This window comes from Penicillium pulvis (assembly GCF_028828015.1).
Source record: "Penicillium pulvis strain IBT 33274 chromosome Unknown contig_7_segment1_segment0, whole genome shotgun sequence".
In the NCBI taxonomy this organism is placed as follows: Eukaryota; Fungi; Ascomycota; class Eurotiomycetes; order Eurotiales; family Aspergillaceae; genus Penicillium; species Penicillium pulvis.
In genome coordinates this window covers 2,467,290-2,491,772 of record NW_026643079.1, presented here as the reverse complement: position 1 = coordinate 2,491,772, position 24,483 = coordinate 2,467,290, and the positions used below count along the sequence as shown (strand labels likewise).

The 24,483-nt window shown below is 50.7% G+C and overlaps 11 protein-coding genes across 11 annotated transcripts; 6 read left to right on the top strand and 5 right to left on the bottom strand.

The window, feature by feature from the left end:
- Window positions 1-636: 636 nt before the first annotated feature.
- Window positions 637-2,070, top strand: N7503_008906 (uncharacterized protein; the record flags this gene model as incomplete). Its single annotated transcript, XM_057068453.1, has 1 exon — window positions 637-2,070. The coding sequence occupies one exon, from the start codon at window positions 637-639 to the stop codon at window positions 2,068-2,070; it is 1,434 nt and encodes a 477-aa protein (XP_056919308.1).
- A 1,938-nt stretch (window positions 2,071-4,008) lies between these two features.
- N7503_008905 (acid phosphatase DET1) lies at window positions 4,009-5,797 on the bottom strand (the record flags this gene model as incomplete). Its single annotated transcript, XM_057068452.1, has 2 exons — window positions 4,009-5,727; window positions 5,783-5,797. The coding sequence occupies 2 exons, from the start codon at window positions 5,795-5,797 to the stop codon at window positions 4,009-4,011; spliced, it is 1,734 nt and encodes a 577-aa protein (XP_056919307.1).
- Window positions 5,798-6,086: 289 nt separating this feature from the next.
- On the top strand, window positions 6,087-7,436 carry N7503_008904 (Dor1-like family protein; the record flags this gene model as incomplete). The annotated part of the gene is made up of 1 exon (XM_057068451.1): window positions 6,087-7,436. The coding sequence occupies one exon, from the start codon at window positions 6,087-6,089 to the stop codon at window positions 7,434-7,436; it is 1,350 nt and encodes a 449-aa protein (XP_056919306.1).
- A 281-nt stretch (window positions 7,437-7,717) lies between these two features.
- Window positions 7,718-8,908, top strand: N7503_008903 (ELL-associated factor; the record flags this gene model as incomplete). Its single annotated transcript, XM_057068450.1, has 1 exon — window positions 7,718-8,908. The coding sequence occupies one exon, from the start codon at window positions 7,718-7,720 to the stop codon at window positions 8,906-8,908; it is 1,191 nt and encodes a 396-aa protein (XP_056919305.1).
- A 671-nt stretch (window positions 8,909-9,579) lies between these two features.
- Window positions 9,580-10,660, top strand: N7503_008902 (aldo/keto reductase; the record flags this gene model as incomplete). Its single annotated transcript, XM_057068449.1, has 4 exons — window positions 9,580-9,684; window positions 9,738-9,818; window positions 9,893-10,096; window positions 10,154-10,660. The coding sequence occupies 4 exons, from the start codon at window positions 9,580-9,582 to the stop codon at window positions 10,658-10,660; spliced, it is 897 nt and encodes a 298-aa protein (XP_056919304.1).
- Window positions 10,661-11,696: 1,036 nt separating this feature from the next.
- On the top strand, window positions 11,697-13,091 carry N7503_008901 (uncharacterized protein; the record flags this gene model as incomplete). The annotated part of the gene is made up of 1 exon (XM_057068448.1): window positions 11,697-13,091. One exon carries the CDS (start codon window positions 11,697-11,699, stop codon window positions 13,089-13,091), a length of 1,395 nt encoding a protein of 464 aa, XP_056919303.1.
- Window positions 13,092-13,612: 521 nt separating this feature from the next.
- On the bottom strand, window positions 13,613-15,361 carry N7503_008900 (AGC family serine/threonine-protein kinase; the record flags this gene model as incomplete). Its single annotated transcript, XM_057068447.1, has 1 exon — window positions 13,613-15,361. The coding sequence occupies one exon, from the start codon at window positions 15,359-15,361 to the stop codon at window positions 13,613-13,615; it is 1,749 nt and encodes a 582-aa protein (XP_056919302.1).
- A 430-nt stretch (window positions 15,362-15,791) lies between these two features.
- Window positions 15,792-16,007, bottom strand: N7503_008899 (uncharacterized protein; the record flags this gene model as incomplete). Its single annotated transcript, XM_057068446.1, has 1 exon — window positions 15,792-16,007. One exon carries the CDS (start codon window positions 16,005-16,007, stop codon window positions 15,792-15,794), a length of 216 nt encoding a protein of 71 aa, XP_056919301.1.
- Window positions 16,008-16,388: 381 nt separating this feature from the next.
- On the bottom strand, window positions 16,389-17,469 carry N7503_008898 (dihydroneopterin aldolase; the record flags this gene model as incomplete). The annotated part of the gene is made up of 2 exons (XM_057068445.1): window positions 16,389-16,583; window positions 16,648-17,469. The coding sequence occupies 2 exons, from the start codon at window positions 17,467-17,469 to the stop codon at window positions 16,389-16,391; spliced, it is 1,017 nt and encodes a 338-aa protein (XP_056919300.1).
- A 538-nt stretch (window positions 17,470-18,007) lies between these two features.
- On the bottom strand, window positions 18,008-19,692 carry N7503_008897 (uncharacterized protein; the record flags this gene model as incomplete). The annotated part of the gene is made up of 6 exons (XM_057068444.1): window positions 18,008-18,403; window positions 18,470-18,566; window positions 18,625-18,698; window positions 19,022-19,239; window positions 19,289-19,417; window positions 19,641-19,692. The coding sequence occupies 6 exons, from the start codon at window positions 19,690-19,692 to the stop codon at window positions 18,008-18,010; spliced, it is 966 nt and encodes a 321-aa protein (XP_056919299.1).
- Window positions 19,693-22,539: 2,847 nt separating this feature from the next.
- Window positions 22,540-24,388, top strand: N7503_008896 (TBP family protein). Its single transcript, XM_057068443.1, has 5 exons — window positions 22,540-22,774; window positions 22,887-23,216; window positions 23,293-23,380; window positions 23,454-23,868; window positions 23,922-24,388. Exons 2-5 carry the CDS (start codon window positions 22,954-22,956, stop codon window positions 23,936-23,938), a joined length of 783 nt encoding a protein of 260 aa, XP_056919298.1. The 5' UTR covers window positions 22,540-22,774; window positions 22,887-22,953; the 3' UTR covers window positions 23,939-24,388.
- The last annotated feature ends 95 nt before the right edge of the window (window positions 24,389-24,483 follow it).

The following is a 24,483-nucleotide window of genomic DNA, read 5'->3' as shown; positions in this document are numbered from 1 at the left end:
ACCCACAGAAGTCTGCCGCCCTTTTCACCTTCTTCATCCTACTCTTCTCCCCTTTTCGTTCCCCCATCCAACCTCTCCCCCTTCCAACGAGCTTTTCACTAAGTGTCGTTGCTGATTTCACGCAAGTGGAATTTGCCTCTACGCGAGGGAAAACCCCAAAAAAAACATTTTCGTGATTCATCTTTGTGTCGCGGATATCCGTTGTGCGCGCGTCTCCCAAGAATAATTTCTAGGGATACTCTTCAAAGTTTGCTTTGCTTTCTCAACCTTGTGGATCAGCCTTCTCTCAGTCGCAGTATAGTGAGATTCACAGTGAAGGTCCCGATTTAACCACACTCCTTCTGTCTCATTTGTGATTCTTGGTCCCAGATTGATTGAACGACTACCGATGTCATTCGATTAGAGACGCTCCCTAGGACCACAACTGAGCAATTCGCTCGCTGAGCAGCGCTCTCCCTTACCCAGGATCAGAACGGCGCGGAGCTGTAGACGGTTCGTTGAACTTTTCTTTCTTCCCGCGTCGACTCTTCCCAGGTGTTTCGCTCGAATTGTTCGCTGACTCCAACCGACACGACAGCATTCACATTCGTCTCTCCTCCCCGTTCTGAACTGGTGTTTCTTAACCTCCCCCCTGAAATGCCATCTTTCTTCGTTCCAGGCCACGGCCTGCCTCCTACCCCTCCCCACGTCAACAGCGGTGGTCGCATGGACGAACCGTCCTTTTACCAGATCAACCACTCTGCGTTCCCCCCTCGCTACCATCAGAGTGGCTGTGAGTTTATTGAAAACTACTCCCAGTCTCGGTACACCAAGCCCAACTCGATGAACATGCATCACCAGTCAGCGAATATGATGCACCCTACTCGGGAGTCTATGCACGCCATGTCTCAGCAGCCCATGTATGGACCGATGGCAACTCTGCCACCGCTCCGCTCCAGTGTTCAGCTGCCGCCCATGGATAGTGCCATTCCCCCGCAGTACCGTCGTCAAGATATCGCCCCGATGCAGCAAGAGCAGCCCCGCAAGGAGGAAAAGGCAACCGGAGGTGTTGCCGCCCACCTGGATTACGAAATGGATCGCATGTCCGACTTCGTGGCGGAAATGACCCAGGGAATGTATGCATTGTACAACACCAAGATCACCCTTGCAGATATTGACATCATGCGAAGCATCTCCCCAGGATCTTCGGTCCCCCCTCAGTTCCGGAAATACGTCTACCAGATTTTGTCCTCGACCCGCCTGCCGAGCTCGACCATCCTACTGGGCCTGTACTACCTGTCTTGCCGCATGCGCCAACTCTCGTCCCAGCGCGTGTTCCAGACCAGCAGCGGTCAGATCTACCGCATGCTCACCGTGGCCCTGTTGCTCGGTAGCAAATTCCTCGATGACAACACCTTCCAGAACAAATCCTGGTCGGAAGTGAGCAATATCCCCGTGTCCGAACTTAACAAGATGGAGTTGGAGTGGTTATTCGCCTTTGAGTGGAAGATCCACAACCGCATGTACGATGAACAGGACGGATTCAATTCGTGGCGCCGACACTGGGACAGCTGGCGCGCCAAGGCTAATGCCCGGGCTCACCAAGAGTCTCGCCAGCCTTTGGCGCCCCTCGACACTAATGTTGTTCGACAACAACAACAACAACAACAGCAACAGCAACAACAGACTGTCGCCAAACCTCTCATGTCCCCCGAAGGCCCCATTCCTCCTCAGTACCAGCGCGGCGAGAACTCGTGGCTCAACCCGGCTGCATCTGAGTACTCACCTCCTTCGGCTCCTCACAGCGGCCCTAACACTCCTGACTACTACGCAGCTGGCACCTGGACGTACCCCAACCCACCACCGCCCTATTCGCGGGCCTGGGTCCCGCCCCCGCAGTACCTGCCTGCATCAGTACCTCGATCACAGCCTCCGTCGTACCACCACACTCCGGCTTATGGCTTGCCATTTGCACAGAGTGTCTGGACTGGTCACGGCTCCTCCTGCGGCTGTATGTACTGTGCCAAACACGTCGAGCACTACATGTGCAACACCGCCTTTCCGGCTCTGCAGCCCATAATTGCAGGTTAAGCCATGTCATTCCTTGATTATCCATATCTGCTGATTCATGACTACGGATGGAAACGGACGACATTATCTTCGAGGTATCAACGGCCTCGTCGCCCTTTCTCACCTACTCAGGGCGGCTTTTAGACGTTCTTATTGCAATGTTTGAGTGATTTTTGCATGGTTCTCTTCTTTGACGATACTGTTATTCTTACTCTTTTCGCTGTTTCCTGATCTGATTCGACGCTTACGCCCTTCTGTCATCTTTTTTTGACTCGCCTGGCCTTACTTTGATCGATCTGCATTTCGCGTCACCTCCGAAAAGTCCTTATTTGTTCTGCGTCTGCTAGTTCGTGTCGGCTATGCGAAAAACTCAAAAACACCAAAAAAAGAGGAAAAAACGCTCCCCGCGGCGACATTGGCACGCCCCAGCCAAAAAAAAATTTACGATACCTTGCCAATCGTCCGGTTGGACATCGTGTCACACCAGCCAGGCTCACCGGGTCTTTCCACATTCAAGTCCGGCCCTGGTGGCTGGGGACGCAGTCACGACGATCACGAATTCATAAAATCTGACCCTTGTTTATTACCCATGACTTCGGTTCATATCTTCGTTTCATTTTTTCCCTCTCTTTTTCCCTTCATGCCTGGCATTTTTCGTCTCGCCTTGATTACCCATAGATTGCTTCTTTTCTCTTGCTCTCTTCTTCATGTCGGTACATTATTTTGATTTCAATTCCCCACGCTACAGTCAATTCCCGGCGTTAATATTTTCTCCTCACTCTTCTTTCGGATTCCTTTTGACAACCTCAATTACCGAAATTCGACCAAACAAACTTGATATGTGATTCCATTCTCCTTTGCTCTTCGACTTACGACTTCGTCTGCAGCGCAATCGCTCAGAGTTTTTTTTTTTTTTTTTTTTTACTCGATTCCTTGACTGCAGAGCGACCAATATGGGTGCAGGCCATGTGGTTTTCAATCCACCTGATTTCTCCCATTGCACATGCATGTTTTCCAGTCTGTCATCAGCTCTGGGGATCCAGTCAGTCCCTGCATGAGGGTCTGATCTGTACGTAGTATTGATGCTTGCCTTCCATTGCATGTCATCGCCAATTTCTTTCAATGTCTTGACTTGACGCTTCTCCTGGTCGCTGGTTCGCTGTGTCCTTCCGTGAGTCTCGCTGTCATTATGGTCTTGTGTGTTGAAACGCTATGCGACATGGTTTAAGCTAAAATATTTGACAAACTATTATCTTTGTCCAAACGTTTCCTTACTTTCTGTGTGGTGTCTTGATTAATGATTTGGTCCACCTGTAGTATATTTCATATGTGCACTGAACTCGGGATTGCCTGGGTCATCTAGGTGCGTGGATGTTCTCAATATTGGGGATAGTGTCCCTGATACGATGCTTATTTGATATAAGTCACAACATTGAATATAACCAATCAGCATTGGAATGAGTATCAAAGATCTGAGGGATTTGGCCCTTAGTAATCACGCTTAGACCGTAGCCATAGTCAGTCACAAGCTCCCAAGGTTGATAGAAATGCACGGTCTGGCTATTTGGGACGAAGTGTACAAGTATCACATGACAGGTGCAGTGGCCTAGGGTATTACTTGTATATCTGGTTTTCATGTAGAGAGAAAAGACGTAAAGCATAGCGTAGTATTACTATTGAAACTGAAATCACAATTTGGAAATGCCAATGACTAGCTCAGTATCTAGTGTCTTGAATCATTCGTGTTATCGTCGCAGTCGTAACGCTGAGTCGGGTAGAAGAATTCACCCAATCAATGTCAATAATGATCCCCCTTGTGCATCCATATCCATATATTGTCAATATGAACCCGGAGAATATCTTGCATGTCGAAGCATGTCGAAGGAGAGCATGAAATAAAACCAAGGGGATAAAAAAAAGTGTGAGGAAAATCCTACCACTGGGGCACGCAGGACACAATCAGTATATGCTCCCTCGAACACTCTGGTCAAGTCGTTGCTGCTCTTCCAGTGTAAGGTTTTCCTTTTCTTCTGCCTCATTATGGTTCTTGTTCGAAGACTTTGCTTCAGGGTCTTTATAATTTGACTCGGGGGTATGACTGTCAGAGTGTTGTGAGACGTCATCACCATCTCCGAGGATATTAGCCATCCGGTGCGGCGGCTGCGATGAACTTGTGGAAGAGCTGTAGCGATGATGAGATACATGATCATGCGAGTCATTATTATGGTGGTGGTGGTAATGGTGATGAGTGTAATGATTATTGTGAGAACGAACTCGTTTCGTTTCGTCCGTATGGTGCGCACTGAGCTCGTCATCGCCATCATCTTCTGCATTTTGCGACGGCAGGTTCAATATAGGTTTTGATTGGAGATGTCTAGAAATTGACTGTGTGGTTGTGTGGTTGTCTTCTCCCTCATCGTCGGATGGAGCGAGACTGTTTGCACCGCTCATGGAGCCACCTCCGTCGCGGCCTCTTAGGTGAAGAAGAGCCAGCTTCAGACATGCTGTGGACGATGATGCAGCGGTTGGGTGCAGGAGATTGTCCTCGCTATCTTGACGAAGATCTCGGATGACTGGTCGGATAGGCCGCGAAGAATTGTTCTTTCGTGCGTCGGAACTGGAGTCACCGGTTCTGTATCTTTTTGCTTCTTCGGCCTCGATCTCGGGTCGAGGATTTGATTGTGCGTGATCACTGTCGGAGTTTTCGTCATTCTCATCGGGATTATTGGCTGAATCGTGCGCTTGAGATCTGTAGGCTTGATCTGTCCCTTTGGAAGCCGATGTAGCCGATTTCGCTTCAGCGCGTCCCCTGTTGTCATCCTCTTGGCGCATGGTCTCGAACATGCTCGCCCGGAGGGACTTCTTAGCATCAGCAGACAGGCCATGGGTACATCCATCGGGGCAGCCACCCCATTTTCGCCGCATGGGGACATGCTCCGTAGGAGCGGGTAGAGTAGGACTCAGCCCTTGCGCCTCACGTTCGCGCTTCTTCTCGGCGTCTCTTTCCTTCCGTAAATCGGACCAAGTTCTCAGCTTGTTCTGCAGTGTGTATTTCCCATTGTCTTCATTATGGGTCATAATCACAAACTCGCAGTGGTTGATGTTGCGAAGGTCCTCAAAGTACTCTACACTCCAATGGTACCACTTCATCAGAAACACCCTAGTCATGAGACCATGTGTCACAAGGACGCAGACGCTAGCAAAGTCATCCTCGCCAAAAAGTCGCCACAGAGACTCGTTAAACCCACTCACGCGGTCGTATGCGTCTGCCGCCGACTCGCCGTTGGGTATGCGGTAGAAGAAGTGGCCGTAGTCTGCCCGTTCCATCCACATCCGCTCCATTTCTGTCGAACATGGCTGGAAGTTTCCAAAGTCTTGCTCTCGTAGCCGGGGTTCCTCGTAGACTTGAATCGTGTTTCGCGGGAATGGCGAGGGATCCGGGTCGTCTGAAGTCAATGAGTCTAGGATACCTTCAGTGGTCTCCCTCGTCCGGCGATATGGAGACGTAAAGAAATGAAGGGTATCATCGGGGCGGAGGAGGTCCCGTAGTCGGCGGCCTGCCTCTTGGGCTTGACGGTAACCATCGGGCGTGAGTTTTACTCGGTGATCCGGGGTTGTCTGGTGAATATCGCGGTTCTTGTTGCCTTCCGACTGCGCATGGCGGATAAGAATAATCATCTACAGGAAAATATTAGGTTTTATTCTGTATCAGTGTCGGCGTTAAAAGGCTCACCCGTGGTTTCCCCATGGTGAAAGGGCATGTGGAACAAAGAATCGAGAAACTGGAGATGCGGGGGAGAGGGGAAGTTGTTGGAGAGAGGAAGTAGGTTATGAGTAGATGATAGGACAAGTTCTACCCCCAAGAAATTAGCAGCAATCCCTGACACCTGATCTCTTGACAAGGAAGAGATTGGATGAACTAGAAAGAGGTTCTCGTCGCCGATACGTTGTTTCCTGTCTGTGCACGGACCACCCGGATCCCAGCACGCGGCTTTTACGCAATCGCCAGCTTTACTTGCTTCAACAAACTCTCCAACATGGCCGACTCATTGTTGGAGCTATTGGCTCCGCATCTCGAGACACCACCACCTAGTGATACCACGACTTCCCAATATCTTAATCGTCTGTCCACTCTGTCCTTGCAAAACCTCACGACCACCGAACCTCAGTCCCTCGCCCAATCCTCCCATTCCACGCTTCTCTCTCTTCAAGCATTATCCAACCGCTCCCACCGGTCCTTTATTACGTCCGCCGATAATTTATCTACCTTCCGCACATCCATTCCCAAGTTGACCCGCGAGGCACAACAACTTCGGGATGCTGTTCCGAAGTTGGACGAAGCGGCAGTGGGGTTCTCTACAAAGTATAGCAAGATCACCGACAATGCCGCCCTAGAACGACGGAAGAAAGCTATGCAGCTGACACGCAATGTGGATCGATTGTCCGATATCCTGGAATTGCCCTCACTCCTATCCACCGCAGTCTCCGCAGCATCGGCCAACTCAGGAGCGGGTGCAGCATCCACCACATACTCCTCTGCACTCGACCTGCACGCACATATCAAGCGATTACAAACATTATATCCAGAGTCGCCCCTGATCCAAGATGTGGCCTGCCAGGCCGAAGATGCGATGAAAGAAATGACCACCAATCTCATTGCGGGGCTCCGAGCCCAGAACTTACGACTCGCGGCGGGCATGCGAACCGTAGGCTGGTTGCGGCGGGTCGCGCCAGACCTGGAAACTTTACAAAGTGAAGGAGCCACAGGGACAGGAGAAGGAGCGCTGGGCGCCATCTTCCTGATCTGTCGGTTGGCCCATCTAGTCTCAACTCTGGAAGCACTGGACCCGCTGAGAGAACTTGCCGACCAAGAAACACAGCGGAGGACAAGTGGCAAGGATAAGGCGGACTCGTGGTCTGGTGGTCAGCAAACGGACCGCTATTTGAAACGATACATTGAGATATTCCGAGAACAGAGCTTTGCCATCGTTTCATTATACAAGAACATATTTGCCGCAGAGCAATCGGAGTCCGAGTCTACTACGCTAGGGCTACGGGGAGCCGACTCCAAACAAAAATCGTCGGATCCATTGCAAAATCGCCCGTCTGCTCTGGCGACCTTTCCTATGCACCTAGTGCAACTCCTGACCGATACGATGAGAACTTACCTTCCCAATGTTCGGGACAAGAGCTCGCGCGAGAGTCTGCTGACGCAATTGTTGTACTGCGCGGCTAGTTTGGGTCGCCTCGGGGGCGATTTTGGCATGATTCTGACGGAGTTAAGTGGGGAGGAGGAGATCGAGTATGAGTGGGAGGAAGTGATGCGCAAACACCGGGCATTGGCAGGACGATTGGAGCAATTGACTAGTCGAGTGGCAGTGCATTGAATGCAGTAAATGCATTCACGGTGTTCTTCATGATAGTACACCTACCCTTGTATTGTAGCGCCAAGCCTATTGAATAAGCTAATGTCGGGGCGAGTCTCCGCCTTTCCCCCGTGTTTGGGCCTTGTGTCACTTCTCTTCCTTTCACTCAACTCCTCTTTCACTCATCACTTATACACTATTCTTTACCTCTCTTCTTATATATTAAAGACACATTATAATTCCCAATACACACCTCATTTTGTCGGAACCTACTCCTTTATCTTATCCTCAGTGGCGGAGCCATGGCCACCCCCACGCTGGTTGACCCGACCAAGCAAGCCGAGTATCCCATTGTCCTGGGTGAACGGCTGGCCGATGCAGACCGAAGCCGATTGATCAATGTGAACTACAATTACAAGACCAAGCATGCGACACCACAACAACGTTCGACCGTTACTCCCTCCGGCCGATCGCGCGATCTCTACGACCTTTCCGTCACCGATAAGGCCCCGAGTGCCGATCACACGTTGACGTACACCTACAAAGGGAGCGAGGACCCTGACAGCGAGCGCAACCTGGTCCTTGTCTTCGATCCCGATCGCAAGGCCTTTGTTCTGGAGCCTGTGGCCACCAAGCTCAACTTCAACCTCCGATCGGCACCGGGGAAGACAGAGAAACAGGTCATTGAGCAATATGAACAGCTCCGCATAGTACAGGAGGATGAACACACATCAGGGGATGATCGCAACCCCGGGGGCATCAGTGAGGATGAGGGTCCTGCCGATGACAGCAATCCATATGACTTCCGACATTTTCTTCCTAAGGAAGGTGCGGACGATCTCAAGCCGGCATCGGGACACAGCACCCCGGAGCCAGTCTACACCAGCAAGACAAATACTCCTATAATCCCGGTGACAAAGCCTGCGCCAAAGCCTATGCCCCGGCCAAGGAAGCAGGCAAACCCATTCCGAGAGACGAAACGCCCGGCGCCGAAGCCGCAGGCTCGGCCAACTCCACCTAAACCGGCTCCAGAGCCGGTCATCGAGCCCACTAACACAGAGCCTGACCCACATGATAACGATGATAGTCGGTCTGCAGTATCAGACACTTCGCAACATACTGTCCAGTCTACTGGTTCGAACATCATTGTCGATGGCGATTTGATCATTGATATGGGATCGCCACGACCATCCCGAACATTGGTCAATCCCGCCTTTTTCTCAAATGACAACACCCCTGACGAAGACGGAGAGGATGACATTGATAGCTTCAGGCTTCCATCACCGGCACGGAATACTCAACATCCACCTCCAGCCCCGGCTGCCGATGGAGACTTGGAGGATGAGGATGATCTACTAGCACAGGAGATGGAAGCTGCTTTTGAGGAGAGTGCCCGGGAAGAAGAGGCTCGCCGTCAGCAATATAGTCAGCATGCTTCTGGACGATACAACGTGGCCAGTGATGACGAGAGCGAGGTTAGCGAAGAGGAGTAAAAGCCTTGTACCTCCTGTCCTCTGATATTTCTTTATTTTCAAACATTGCATAGCACAATCAGCGTGGGCGCTAGGATACAGGACAAAGATACCAAATGTACATTGAAATTTTCTTTACATGCCCTGTTCACTCAATATCCACCTGGTAGATCTTTTTTTACAAGAAGGACTGGCCGTCCGGACTTACGTCAGTTAACTCCGTCATAGGCATGTCGGACTTCCCATCGGTAACTCCAGGTGGACTTACTGTGGGAATAAAGAGGTTTCTCGTCCAATATCTACCTGGTCTTTTATGCAAGAATGGATTGGTCGTCCGGACTTACGTCAGTTAACTCCGTCCCAGGCATGTCGGACTTGCCATCGGTAACTCTAGGTGGAATTACTCTGGGAACAAAGAGGTTTCTCGCCCTCACCTTCAACCTGCAATTTTCCTTCGTCTACATGTTTCATGGCCCTTGAAGCTTTCTAAGTCTACCACAATTCTCGCTAACCAGTACTACGATTTCCTGATAGATGGAATACGCACGGTAGGGTTCTCCGCATCCACCTTGATAGCATTGACCCAAGTGCCTTTCAAATATTGTTAAAGATCCAATTGCTGACCTGCTATGACTCTATGACACAGGCTGGGGGATTCGGGCCTCAAGGTCTCAAAGGTGATACTGGGTACCATGGGATATGGCACCCCAGAGTGGCAGGGTTGGGTGCTGAATGAAGAAGAATCTCTCCCACTTATTGATTACGCCTACAAGAAAGGCATCAGGACCTGGGATACTGTAAGAAGAGAGTTCCGGGAGTAAACACCCGTGTTCTAACAGATTTGTACCAGGCCGATATGTACTCCCAGGGCAGATCCGAAGAAATCGTGGGAAAGGCTCTGAAGAAATACAACATCCCCCGTTCCCGAGTGGTAATTATGACCAAATGTTTCTTCGGTGTGGACGATCAGGGGAACATCCCCCTCCTCTTTCGACCGGAAGACAGAATGCGGGCGACTACTTAAACCGCGTTGGTCTTTCTCGCAGGCACATCTTGGAGGCCGTTGATGCCAGTGTAGAGCGACTGGGAACCTATATTGACGTGCTTCAAATCCACCGACTTGATCGTGAGGTACCACGCGAGGAGATCATGAGGGCGCTGAATGATGTAGTTGAGAGCGGCAAGGTTCGATACATCGGCGCAAGCTCGGTATGCTTCCCCTTCAACAATCCGAAGAAGCAAGCACTAATACCTTCATTTTTGTAGATGGCCGCTTGGGAATTCCAGACTCTACAAAACATTGCCATTCGCAATGGCTGGCACAAGTTCATCTCCATGCAGAACTACCACAATCTCATTGCCCGTGAAGAGGAACGTGAAATGATCCCTTACTGCCTTGACAGCGGCGTATCTCTCATTCCCTGGTCTCCTGTCGCACGCGGAGCCCTCGCCAGACCCTGGGCTTCTCGCTCTACCTTACGCGAGAACACCGATGTTGGGCTAGGTATTATCGTTCGTGCCCGCGAGTCCGAGTCCGACAAAGCTATTATTGACCGTGTGGAAGAATTGGCTGGCAAGAAGGGAATCAGCATGGCACAAGTTGCAATCGCATGGTCGCTGAGTCACCCCAGCGAGTACCCTATCGTCGGGCTTAACACTAAGGATCGCATCGATGAGGCTGTTGCGAGTGTTCAGGTCAAGCTGACGCCGGAAGAGATTCAATACCTTGAAGAACCTTATGTCCCTAAGGCTATTAATCCAGTGGAAAGATAAATTTGTGAGGCGTGAAGCCATACGATGAACGTGATGCGAACTAGCTCATATGCCAAATAGCTTACTTAAAATGATCATAAATATCTCATTCGAGGCTCTGGGTTCATGGTAAGTTCGACCGACTTGACAACTGCAATGCTTACAATGAGCATGGTACGTGTACAGTTATTATAGCTTAGATCTTCCTTGCTAGGAAGTTTTCCTCATATCGCGCAAGATTATAAATAAAATGGCATTCAAGGACATTTGAAATATTAGAAGACCTTGTCCTTATGACTTCTCCTTCCACCCGTGAACGAATGTCCAGTTCAAGCCTTGCGATGCATCGACGGATGTTGGAAGCACGAGAGAAGCTCTTTTCCGAGCCTAAACATTTTCTTCTAGTTGTTCCTGACTCTTCTCTTCTCCACGAATCAGAGCGAGATAAACAATAGGTCCTCCCAACTATGGCGATTTGGATGAAGTAAAACCTAGTGTAAAAACACTTCTAGAGGGTAAAGCTAACCCACAATGACTTGCATCATGAAATATGCAATCGGACCATTCCGAGGCCCAACTATCAATATTTAAAACCTCCATTCTTGATAGCTGCTCATTCACTCGCTCTCTTATCCTTCCCTGATAAGGTTGTTGCTCGTTGCGGTCTATACTTCGACTGGGCCCGGAGGCTGAGGTTATTCCGTTCCGAGCAGCTTTCACTTTCACTTCCTTTTGAACGTAGATGCGTGCCCGTTGCTACATGCTCGCTCTGTTCCCAGGGGTAAACACTATTATTTCTCTTACATGACAGTCACCTAATCCCGAAAATACCTCCGAAATGCGATGAAAAGCCCCGCTATGCTTGATTGGACTAGACGACAACTTAGCCTCGGATCGCCATCTATAAACTACCCCAAGCGCGCAGGCGCGCTTTCCCGACCACCTTTCTCGTGAGAAGCAGGCACGACCTCTATTCCCTTCCTTCAGACCTGTCGGCGTTCTTGTTCGCTGTTCCCTCCCTGCCACAGCCGTTCCCAAAGCGACCGGATTGTTCTAAATGGAGTCTACGGCGTCTCCTGCGCCGTCAAAGCACCGCATCCCCGGTCTACCCAACCCTGTGGTGGCAGCAGCCGAGGCAAAATGGTTGTTTACAGAGGAGGATATGGAGCGCACTCCATCGCGCTTAGACAAGATCAACCGTGAACAAGAGGACTACATCCGGCACCGAGCTGTCGAATTCATCTGGCAGGTGAGCATGATGCTGAAGATGCCGCCGCAGACTTCAATGACAGCCACCGTTTTCATGCACCGGTTCTTGATGCGCTACTCCTTACGTGGGCAGTATCCGGAACAAGGCGGGGACCTGATGCACCCCAAGGTCATCGCGGCAGTGGCGCTCTTCGTCGCATTCAAAGTTGATGAGACCATGCGTCGAATGAAGGACTTTGTCGTGGCGTGTTGCCGCGTTGCCATGAAGCAGCCCGATATGATTGTTGACGAGCAGTCAAAAGACTACTGGAAGTGGCGGGATTTGATTCTACAGAACGAAAGCGTCATGCTCGAGTTCCTTTGCTTCGACCTGCAACTCGAGTCGCCCTACCGCATTCTGTGGGATTACTCCCTCTTCCTCAATGTCCCCGACAATCGACCTCTCCGACACGCCGCATACGCCTTTCTTAACGATTCCACATACACCGTGCTCTCTCTGCTGTTCCAGCCGCGTGTTATCGCCGCCGCGGCCCTTTATGCGGCTGCGCGCCACTGCAAGGTCTCGTTCCCAGACGATTCCCAAGGCCGTCCGTGGTGGGAGCAGATCGACGTTCGCGTCGAAGACCTCATAACCGCCTGCAAGCTCATCGTCAAGATCTATGAGCGTGTACAGCAGAATCTGAGCAAGAACTACCCGGACTTCGCCATCAGCGATGCCGACCCCAATGACCCCACCCGTCTCTTCCACAGCAACCCTCTCTCTGCCCCAGATATCAATTCATCTCTTTCTACGCCCGCAGCAGACTCTCCTGCTATGAATGGGCGCAAACGCTCCCGCGAGCCAGAATCTTTCTCCGCAGACAACCACTACCCGAGCCCTATCCCCCCACCTCAGACCCAAACACTGAACGGCGAGCGTTCGCCAAAGCGCCAATGCACAGTGTCACCCGCGCCTAACGTGGCAACTCCCCCAGGGCCACCTCAGACATCTCGTCCTCGTATTCCGCTGCGAGCAATGGCCTCCTTACCTCCGAAACCCAAACTGTCGAATAATGAGGATGCTTCCGGCTCCCATGTAGCTTCGAATTCAAATCACGATCTTGCTTCTCATACTAGGGATGGTGCGAGTACGGAAGAGGGCGAGGTCTCAGATGATAAGGATGCTAATCAGCCGAACGCAGCGGTATCACCAGGAAAAGATGCATCCGACGACGGAGGGGGAAGCGAAGAGGGCGAAATTTAGATTTCCTTTTCCGTTCCTTTTTGCCTTTCCTACGGAATTGATTGCATGGACCTGGAGAGCTTTCTTGGTCTCTTCCGTTCCTTTGCTGTTTTGTTCTACCATGATAAGATCATCTAACTGATGCAGGTTGTTCCGGGGGGGGATACGGATGAACTGTACATAAACGACTCTACGAAGGTTTTCAATGACAAAGATTACTATCATAATATCTTTACGAGAAGGACTGAAGCATATAGTTGAAGGCAGTATCCGAAATTGTATGTTCGCGGTCTATGTTGGGAATTCATCTGCCTATAACAGCAATGCAACAAAAACAAAGAAGACCCTGCAGGAATATCCTCCAGCGCGCCCGACATAAGACAGTGGCAGCGGCAGATCAGATGGAGACGAAAGACGCAAAGAAAATGCAAAACAAAAATGCAATGAAAAAAAAACTTAGGTGTCATCCTGAAACTCCCGAAAACGAAATTAGAAAAAGAAGTCACCAAGGTTGATGATGGGGACCTTGATATCCTAGCTAGTCAGTCCGCCATAACACCTAATCCATGATCTAGCAGACTGCTTGAAGCGACGAAGCTGAATCCACCGAACATTTCGTTATCACCAGAGGCACCAAGACCGGTGGACAAAGCCCGGGAATGGCCAGGCGCAAAAGGTGATGCAGAGAGCTCATCAAACCCATTTGCGACTGTAGGGCTGAGAGGAAGATTGATGAAGTCCTTGGAGAAGTTCTCAGCGAGAGCCGGATCAGTGACAATGGGTCGAATTGGAGGCTCGACCTCACGACGTTCAAGGGCGGCCCAGTCGATCTTGCGGAAGAAGCGGTGTTTCTTGATGGTGACCAGGTCCTTGGGCATGTGGTAACCCAAGCGCTTTCCTGGATCTTTGCGCAACAGGCGAGTGAGAAGGTCTTTGGCGTCCGGTCCAAGGAAATAGGGAAGGACAAGTTTCTGTTTGATGATCTTCTCTTGCAATTTGGCGTGGTTGTTTGCGCGGAAGGGCGGGGAGCCAGTGAGGAGGTCGAAGCCCAGTGCACCGAGGGACCACCAGTCGCAAGCTTTGCCGTACGGCTTGCCTTGCACGACTTCCGGTGCCATATATTCGATGGTTCCTAGGGAAGAATTGCAGCGTTCGTCATCGTTGAGAGCAATCTTGCTCAGACCGAAATCGGTGAGCAGCAGGTGACCCTCGCGGTCCAGAAGACAATTCTCGGGTTTGAGATCGCGGTAGAGGACGCCAACGTTCTGGTGCAGATGCTCCAAGGCGAGCACCATCTCAGCCATGTAAAAGGCGGTGGCATCTTCGTCAAACATGCGTTCCATGGCGAGATGGGTGAACAGCTCGCCACCCTGAGCGTACTCCAGAATCAGGTAAAGCTTCTCATGATCTTGGAAAGCATAAAACAATTTGACCACAAACGGGTGTCGGTTGACGCTCTCTAGGATCGTGCGCTCCGTCTTGGTTTGCTCCACAAGCTTCTTGTGCACGGTGAGCGAGGCTTTTCGGAACTGCTTCTGGGCGTAGAGCTTGCCGGTGATAACGTGTCGCACCAGTATCACAGTTCCAAACGAGCCCTTGCCGAGGCAGAGAATAGGCTCGAAGTCTTGCGCAGTCATCTTGCGACACATCTGGCGTCGCATATCCATGGTCACAGCTGTCCCTGGGCTATCCGTCTCTTCGTCGACCGCTTCCGCACTGACAAAGTCCTGGTCCAGAGGCACTTCATAGCTCGTCAAGATCTCGGTCTGGTCGCTGTCGGAATACACACTCGCATTGCTAGGAGTCTCGGAACAAAGCCCACTGGAACCCGCAGTAGGTTTGTTCGAAAGGCTCAGTGAATCGAGTTGAAGCTTCAGTGCGCTGACTCCGTGACCACCACGGGGACTGGTTCGTCTAACAGGAGTAGCACTGCCAGAATTCGGGGCGCGCGAGCTTGTCGTTGAGAAATCCGAGTCTTCATCAGCCGACGCCAATGGTGTGAAGCCGTGTACGGTCGATCGAGCTGGGTCGGCTTGGCTTGCCTGCTTCTTCTTCTTCTTTCGGCGCGCCTTTCCGGTCAGCAGGTTTGGGCCCAAAGCCGGTGGTTTCATGTCGCCATCTCGATTAGTTAGGTAATTGGCCATATCTTTGCGCGGCGACAGCCGGTCTCCCATGTGGACATCCGGGGCATGTTGATTGGTCGAATTATTCGTGCAGGGCTGCGCAATGTCGGCTTGCGGGGTGAACACATCTCCAACGGAGATGTCATCGTGGGGCGCAGTAGAATCCATGGTTCAGGAATGCGAAGCACGAACTAGTCGAGGTTCGAAAGGTTATCAATGCCGAGGGAATGCCTCTAACGGTTGTTCGGCTCGAAACAACGACAAATGTCGCTATCCAGCAGGCAATTGATCGGGTACAACGGGGAAATATGGCAAGTAGGTACTCAAGATACCGAAATCGCAACTACTATACCGACATCTTGGTTAGCTTCCAACTTTCCAATTTCGCCGTTTCAGATTTTGGAGGGGTAAATTCGAGCTTTCTTCTGAGAGATTTTCTGCCCCACCAATGGCATCACAGACAAAGCAAATAAAGATCAGAAAAAGAAACAAAGATGACACGTACCTCAGTTTAGAAAAATAAACAGCACAATCTCTTCTCTGGTTTGGGTAAGATCCCAACTGGAATGTCTCGAGTAGTTTTACCGTCCGCCCTTCCTCAGGACGGACCTGGGACCCCTACAATCCAGATCACCTCGCCGGCGGCGGGGTCGAAGGCCAAGGCGGATGCGGTCGGTGCAGGATACGGGGACACGTCGAGGAGGTCGGGAGGAGCGCGCTGCGAGGGAGAATCTAGGGAGATCAGATTCAAGCTGACCAGGTAGCTGGTAAGAGGAATGAAGGGAAGCGAAGAGGGCTGCGCAGATAGGCACATAGAGAATCAGGAAGTGAGTAATTTCAGAAATCTTAAAGCGAGTTATCAAAGGTTCCCACGAAGTGGAAGTGATTGAGATGTACAAGTCCAGCTGAGGAAAATCATCTCGCTTTGAGGCGGAAATCCGGGGGGGCCAACGCTAGCCCCGATCCGGTGTTCACGTGTTGTTGCTCGATTACATGTGCTACGATAGGCTGCTTCGATTAGCTTGTTCTTCTCCTATAGAACTTGTTCCATGGCTCCAAGGCTATTCTGTCTGTACTTTTAGTATTATAATGTTGAGCCATGGAATTCATTGTCTTCTAATGAGAAAGGGAATTTGGTTTTACGGTGAGTGCAGGTCCCTGCAGCGATCTGCCTCAAATGTCATGCACAACATATCTATTTTTGAGCCTCGTGATTCTGGAAGAATGCCTTAGATCGGGTGATCTCAACACCCGATCTCTGCACAAATGCCAATGCACTGGGCTTCTCAACCTTAACTGTTACCCGCTCATTCCCAAATTCCAACGTCGCAATAGAAGCCACCAAAGTGGCCAGGGCCTCCACAGTCTTGAACGTGGTATTGTCGACGCGCTATTTGATTCAGAATATCAGCATAATTCACAAATGCATAAATGCATAGTAACTTAAAACATACCTCAGCCACAGCCCTGGTCATGGCCTGATAAGTCTCCACAACAGTCGACCCCCAAGCAAGCTGTCCAGGTCCAGTAAACGCTAGTGAAACAATCACGGCCTGCTTCTCGATGCGCTCATGCGGGTTCACGCCGAGGATACAATAACAGCGAATCCCCTCAATGAGGAACTCCTCTTCCACCACGACAGGACACCTCTCCTGCAAATCGCTCTGCTTGTATCCCCAAACCGTCAAACTGCGATACTTTAATCCCTCCTCGGCCCTCAACAGCGCTTTCGGGAAATGCAGCCAGACCTCACACTTTCCATACTCCGCCTCGATCGGATATTTGGCAGGTGACACACTCATGTTCCCGGCTCCAGAGTACCCATTCCGCGGGCTCGGCTGTATATGCGCCATCCGCCGCACCCCCGCTGCGGTCTCGTCCAGCATGCCTAGTCCGGCATTCGCGACCATTCCCGCCGTAGCGCGTGGGTCCTGACCCACATCGCTGATTTTCATATCCTCGCGTTGTGTTCCATCCAAGTTTACCATACGGTGGTGCTCTGGGGATGAGGTGGACGTAGCCAAATTGCGGGCATCGGATTCGAGGCGACGGAAAAGCTTCCCGTAGTCAATGGAAAGGGAGACATCGTCTGTGTCGGCGGAGGCAATAGCAGAGGAATAAGAAAGCTTCAGGGTTGCGGTGCAAGGTTGAGGTTTGCCGGGGCGGTGCCAGGCTTCTGGAGCTGCGGGGAGGGGGAGCTGGATTTCCTTGAGGACGACATTGTCCAGGACCGGTGGGGGCTGAGGAATGTGGATGCTGGAGCTTGGTTGAGCCATTTTGGATGGTTTTTTAGAATTGACTCGCTGTTCGAAGTCTGGATTGGAGGTCGTGCCCACTTGAGCCTGCAAATAATCCCAGGTGGAGAGAGATGGGAGGTGGGGGAGCTTGGGAAGTTTTCTGGCGGGGCTGTCCGTAGATCACAACGGTCCAACTAAGGTTGTACCAAAGTTCAGCGTGCCACAACAAACCTATACAGCGAATAACGGTAAGTTTAAATATTCTTGTGTCTCAACTTTGGAAGTTGATTAGTAGGCCAGGATCAATATATATGGCTTATCTCGCCATCCGTCCACATTTGGAGTGGAGAGCTACCGGACCAATAGAAAAGAAGTCACAAATTAAACGTATTGTCCATTTCAAAGAGTAAATCTGGCCAGGAAAACACGCTAAAATCTCGGCAGATGGAAAAGATTCATGGTACCATAAAGCGCAATGCAATAAGTAGCGGGTATTCGTAGGAAGAGAGAAGGCAAATCATCTGCATGAAACATCCGAAAGGACAAATCAGGGAAACCACCAGGGAAGGGCTGTTATCTACCAGTAGCGAGGGCGATCATAACCAACGTAGTCACTTCGGGGAGGAGTACGGGGACGGCCATAGGGCCGCGCCGCAAGATATGGGTCCTCATAGTGACGCGGGGGCGGAGGCGGAGGCCGGGCATCATAAGGGTCATCGTAGGGACGGCGCGGTGGTGGGTAGTCTTCCAACCGAGGCCGTGGCGGAGGAGGAGTGCGGCGTCCATAGCCCTCTCGATCATAATAGTCCCGTCGCATGGGAATGGGCGATCGCTCCCGGTAGTGATCCCGAGGGCTGTATCCACGGGGTGCTGGGAACCTTCTGTCATATTCTTCCATGGGAGGGTAGGCCCGACGTGGGGAGCGAGACCGATAGGGGTCTCGGAAGGGACGGTCATCAAAGTTGGTCTGGATCTGTGGGGAAGCATGAGATGGGGGATCCTTCCTACGGTCCGGGGCAGAATGGATATGGTTCCTTACATCCGAAATGCAGGACACAACAGCGCCTTTGAACTCGCGTTGATCCAGCTTTTCCACGGCAGTCTTCAGGTCGTTGGCTGTCTCGAACTCAACAAACCTTTCCATTGTCAATTGAAGTTACAAAGCCCGGGTCCGGCTTGAGAGTAATAACCTACCCTTTTCCTTGTTCGCGGCCGGTTTCCGAGTAGACAACGTCCAGTCCAGACTGGCGGGCGAAGTCTTTTAGATCCTAGAGAAGGTGGTGAGTCCAGGTTCCAGGAAGTAAGCAATGTGGCCGATGGGTCCAGGTGGAAGGGCAAATAGATTCTACGTCCGGGGTGCAAGGGGTTTGGGATGGTGGCCATGGTTCCGAATCCTCGGCAACAGCTCGCTGATGTGGTATGAACGATTTTCCCAGTAGGAGAAGCTGTCCGTAACACCAGGATTGATAGTGCAAATCGGTTGTTTCCAACGACCTAACCGAGGACTACGGGAGGGTATGGCACCAAGGGAAAGGGCCAGGTATAAAGTCCGGGGGAGATGTCCAGGGAAGAATGGGCTTGGGCTGCTAACCTGCCAACTTGTTTCTGGAAGACCAGAGATCTGCATCCGGAACATGGTACGGCGTGGACGAGGAGCGGTGGGGCGGTCCGGTGGACCAGGGAAGTTCTCCTTGCGCCGGGGGCCACGAGCAAACTGCACAGTCAATCGTTCACCCTTGAAGTCGCTGCCATCTGTTGCGGTGTTAATATGATGTAGGTAGTATTCGAGGAAACGTGACGTACGAAAAGCTAGAGAACGAATTAGCAAGCTCCATCAATAATTATGGTCAAGACTTACCAGGTACAACATCACGGGCGTCCATGGCATCCTCGTACTCGATGAAGCCGAAGCCGTTCATCAGCTTGATTTCCGTGATCTTACCAGACCCATGGGTACTGAAATGTTCCTCGATGTCCTGCTTGGTAACTGCCAGTCATTAGATCCACGTTAGCTGTGCTCAGAAAACAAAATCAAATCTCGGGCTCCTGGACTGTTTCCTGATGCCTGGGCTTCTGCAAGAGAGTGAACCATGGGGTGTAGTCCTCTCAGTTAGGAGGCCAAGCTAAATCCATGGGCAAGACTGAAGTTCCAGCAGGGCTGACCGTCGCTTTGAGGCTGAGAGAGAAAAAGGGTGCGGGTGCCAGCGTACCATTGCGGGGAAGGTTCCCGAGATACAGTCGGGTCGACGAAACCTCCGTCATGGCTCAGGAGGACCTGTCTGAATAAATCCTGGAGAAGGAAGAGGGAAGAGAAGATTAGTGACTGAGGAGTCCCAGCGCAACGGAAGGACCGTGGGACGCGGCCAAATCAGGAAGATGGCGGTGATGGGCGGCAGGGCGCTTAAAGCTCTTTTCTTCCCCGAGTGGGCTGGACTGGATCCACAGGTAAACGCTTTCTGCAAGTGTCAGGCTGGAGGAAGAAAAGGGAACGGTGCAGATGACAAGAAAAAAGAGGGGAAGGAAAGAGGGAAAAGAAAGCACAGATCTGGCGGTGGGAGGGAATGATTGGCAACTCTGTCCGCCTCACTTTTGTTTGGTTTTTTTCTGGTGGTGATCTGTATCCACGTGGTCCCCCACTGACAGAGTTTCAGAGTTTGGCGCTTAAATTAAGGATCAGCTTTTGGCTGGACTATGTATACATTTTTTCGATAGAGGGCATATAATATTGCAACTATAGGATTGTAAACTATGGTCGATCCGTCTCGTGGACCTCCACCTTCCATTCCACGGTTCTGCCCGCCCTCCGCCACGGGCGGGTCTTGTATACATTATGGATAGTACTACTTCCAACTCGTAACAGCCATTTGGTCTACTAACATATAATTTAATATACCGAGAAGAAGGTTTCTCGGAGATATGCATGCGGCACATTTGATTTTGGCTATTTTCCAATCTATTCAATACTGGTCATAGAGAAGTCCAAGTATGCCAGAAAAGGGGCTCAAAAAAAAAAACAGCCTCATTCCTAAACCACACACGATCGACTTTTTGAGGGTACCAGTAGAAGAGATTCTCAGCGGTGAGCAATTCCACTAAGGAGGGGAACCAACCTGGTCAGGAGAGGCGGTCAACGGCCTAGAAGAGGCGGAGCTGAAGAGACCAAGACAGGAATAGGGGCCAGTTCATGCAAAACATGTGGATTGCCGTATATGCACGTATCTACGGATGCGTTGGCAGAGGCTTCTTCTCCCATCCAGGATAGTAAATTACGGCAAAAGCAACGGTGGCGAAAACAGTGAGCTGACCGGGAGAGAATGGCTACGTGAAGCTTGAATCCCCATGTTGGAGATTACCAAAATAGGCTTGGCTTGGCTTCCACGTTAGATCGGCAATGATCTTGCCTGAACCCTGTTTTTCCTCCGTACTCCGTAGTTCTTATTGTTTTGTGTCCAAGGTAACCAAAGTACCTAATGTAGGAGAAGCCGAAATTACTTAAGATCGTGTAGCCAATCAGAGGCGGTGTGATTCGGAATTGCCACCCGGCTTCACCGACCCGTCACAACTGGGCGTTCGATCCCCCCGAACGGGATCAGGTCTTTCGGATATAGCATGAAATTTGTGCAATCATGTACACTATGCCTCACGGAGATGCAATCCTTCAGAAAACTTTTCGCCAGGATCCGACCGTTGAAAAATTCCATGGGTCACATTCGGGGCCCATCTTGACATCATTGACATCGCAAGTATCAGAAAGAAATCGGACCTCAAAACGAAGACGGGCACGGCATTCGAAATAAGCTAATCATCGACCCAAATTAAAGACACGGCATACGATCGGGTTGACGGCAAACATTAAGCTTCCCATGCTACCCGAATCACACTGCATACCATGATTAATTTGAATTTTCTTCTTCTTTGAATATTTCCCATGGTATTCCATGATAAATACCAGGGAATTCATAGAAAAATGGTGGAATGTGACGATGGCACCGCTGATGGTATTCAGCATACCGAGACCATACACATCCCGAGGTCAGTGATGATCGCATGCCATGAGATTGATCCAAGGCTTGGCGAAAGCGGTGGATCAGATCCGTGACGCGACCAGTCCAGCGCGCAATCCCGTCCCAGATGGCCACGCTGGCCTCTTTTTTATTATTTCCTCCCCTTCCAAAATGCCAACACCAACACGAAGCTGTGAATGATTAGTCTCTTATGATTTAGGCTGCAGTTTTTGGTAAGCGAATAAAGGCATCACAAGATCATGATTTTGGGACGGGCGCTTCAAAAACACCAACAGCCTGTTTGTGGGGAGAAAAAAAAGGGAAAGAACAGGTCGGCGGCAACAATTTTTGTTCAGTTGCCATCCACTAAAGCGGCGAGAGGATAGCGCGTCGTACAGGGAGTGACCGAGAAGGGTGGAGGATGATGATTGGGGGATATGGCAGGATGGGGGTGATTGACCCAACTATCAGCAGCAGGACCGCTACGGACTGGGAAACTACTGGTTGTAACCATGGCGCCGCGGAGGATAAAAGCAAGGGTGATTGAGCCACTCAGGAGAGAGAAGGAAGTGGGGTGGATAAGAGGTAAACCAATCATAGTCAATAGAGACTATGATTGGCCCGCAGAGGTAGTCCCAGAGCCGCTAGTGAGGGTCCTAGCCATGGGTGAAGGGAGAGAGTACAGTGCTGCTTTAAGCGCCACCAGCGGGCCCAGCCTCCCCTGACGCGGGCAGTGAGTCAGCACTATATAAAGGGCCATCCTCCCACTTTTCACATCGCTCTGAGATTCCTGTCCTGGTCTTGGCACTGCTTCTTACTCCCTCCCCTCCCCACCTCTTTCCTATTGTGGCATCCTGCTGCAATCTATACTAATTCCGGTCTTTCTTTATTTTCTGATCTTGAAAAAGATAGAATTCAAAGAAATCACCCGTGGGAAAGAAGGCTTTGATTTTTTTATCCTTTTGACCGAGGATAAAAACTAATCGTCCGGTGCTCCATTTGAAGCCTGTCCCAGTTGCTCGCTTCTGCCACTCTCATTCAGGTCGCGTTTGCAGATAGAAACCCAAAAAGAAAATCCCAATTGAAAAAAAAAAAAGAGCGGAGACAAAAAAAAGTTGCCCCTTTATCGCCCAACTGCAAAAAGAAAGTTGTTGCTGTCTGACTCCTTGATCATAAATTTTTTCCCTCTTTCCTGTGGCGATCCCTTCTTGAAAACACTTCAGTGTGCTTTTCTGGATTCATATTCTGATATCTTCCCGGGATATTTGAACCTCGCATTCGTGTCACCACGTCCTGCATATCAGGGGGATACATTGACTTGTCCATCTCCCAACTTTCTGGTGAGTGCATCTTGCGCTTTATTCTGCCACTTTTCACCGCCAGCTTGTTTTGGTCTCTGTCTTTCACCTTTTCTTTGTTTGGACGGCTCACTGACCTTACCTGGTCCTGCAGTGCTCCACTTCTCTTTGACACCCATCTCTGGTCTTTGATCATTGATCGTTGATCATATTTGCCTATCATGGACTCGCTCACGACTCACCCGTCGAATGCGCAGCAGGCTCGTGCCTTCACTTCGCCTTCCTCGCTGTCCTTTCCCGGTGGCGCTGCTGATTTGACCCCTCCCTCTTCTGAGAAAGAGATTCAGGGTGTCAACGGCATGATGAACGGCCAAGCTGGAGGAATTGCCAACAACGGCAACGGGGTGATGCCCGCTACTCCAGCCACTCCGGTCGCGACCCCGGGGGCTACTACCGGAAGCAGTGGTATCGTTCCTACTTTGCAGTGAGTATTGACTCTTCTGGCTTGTCTTAAACCACATCCCCAGAGTCAAAATGGCTGAACCAATCTTGTCCTAAAGAAACATCGTGGCTACTGTCAACCTTGACTGCCGTCTGGATCTCAAGACCATCGCGTTGCACGCTCGCAACGCCGAGTACAACCCTAAGGTATATTCCACACCCTGAGATCTCTTCATCCGGGTACAGTGTGGCTGAACTTTGAACTCTTGTTATCGAATAGCGTTTCGCCGCCGTCATCATGCGTATCCGTGAGCCCAAGACTACTGCACTGATCTTCGCCTCTGGCAAGATGGTTGTGACTGGTGCCAAATCTGAAGATGATTCCAAGCTGGCGTCGCGCAAGTATGCGCGTATTATCCAGAAGCTCGGTTTCAACGCCAAGTTTACCGACTTCAAGATCCAAAATATCGTCGGCTCCTGCGACATCAAGTTCCCCATCCGTCTGGAGGGTCTGGCCTCTCGTCACCACAATTTCTCTTCCTATGAACCTGAACTTTTCCCTGGTCTGATTTACCGCATGATGAAGCCCAAGATTGTACTTTTGATCTTCGTCAGTGGCAAGATCGTCCTGACTGGTGCCAAAGTGCGCGAGGAAATTTACCAGGCTTTCGAGATGATCTATCCTGTGCTTTCTGGTATGTTTCAACTGTGGCTGGTGGCATGCGATCCATGACTAATATGAGAATAGACTTCCGCAAGGTCTAAGCAGATCGATTCCACCAGGAAGATCAACACCCTCTTGTTTTCAACGCTGTATTAACATCTTCTCTTATCTTTTTTTCGTTTATGGGTGATTGATCGGCTGTGGCCGTCAAGCCCGTCTTATCGTTCCCGTACCCTCTTCTTTCACGATTCTTTACGCAAGCATTGTTGGGCGTTTTAGCGGTTTGGATTGTTCCCCAGTCCTTGTTTTTGCTTTTCATCTCTTCGACCGTTTACACTTAGAGATTGCTGCACACCGCAGTGAGGCGGTTCTGTGCGCTGGTCGAATGGCTGCCTCTTAATCATGTTACGTCCTGGTCATCCCCGTTGGTGAGGCAACTTGTCACGGGCCCAAAAAAAAATTATGGTGAGCTTAGATTCCGTCGCGAGTCTGCCAGCAGCGAGACTGGATTGGCTTTGGCCGTTTCCGATATCCAAAATGGAAATTCATAAAAAAAACTTCTCTTCCTTGTAAACATGAACATAGAATGCTTATAGGTCTAGGTCCAACCTCGAGATTTTGCCATGTATGAGTATATTCAATGGAT

Excerpts from the sequence above, each read along its gene's own strand:
- N7503_008896 (XM_057068443.1), top strand. The coding sequence starts at position 22,954 with ATGGACTCGCTCACGACTCACCCGTCGAATGCGCAGCAGGCTCGTGCC. Across the intron at positions 23,217-23,292 it reads GGTATCGTTCCTACTTTGCA|AAACATCGTGGCTACTGTCA; the intron begins GTGAGTATTGAC and ends CTTGTCCTAAAG. Across the intron at positions 23,381-23,453 it reads ACGCCGAGTACAACCCTAAG|CGTTTCGCCGCCGTCATCAT; the intron begins GTATATTCCACA and ends GTTATCGAATAG.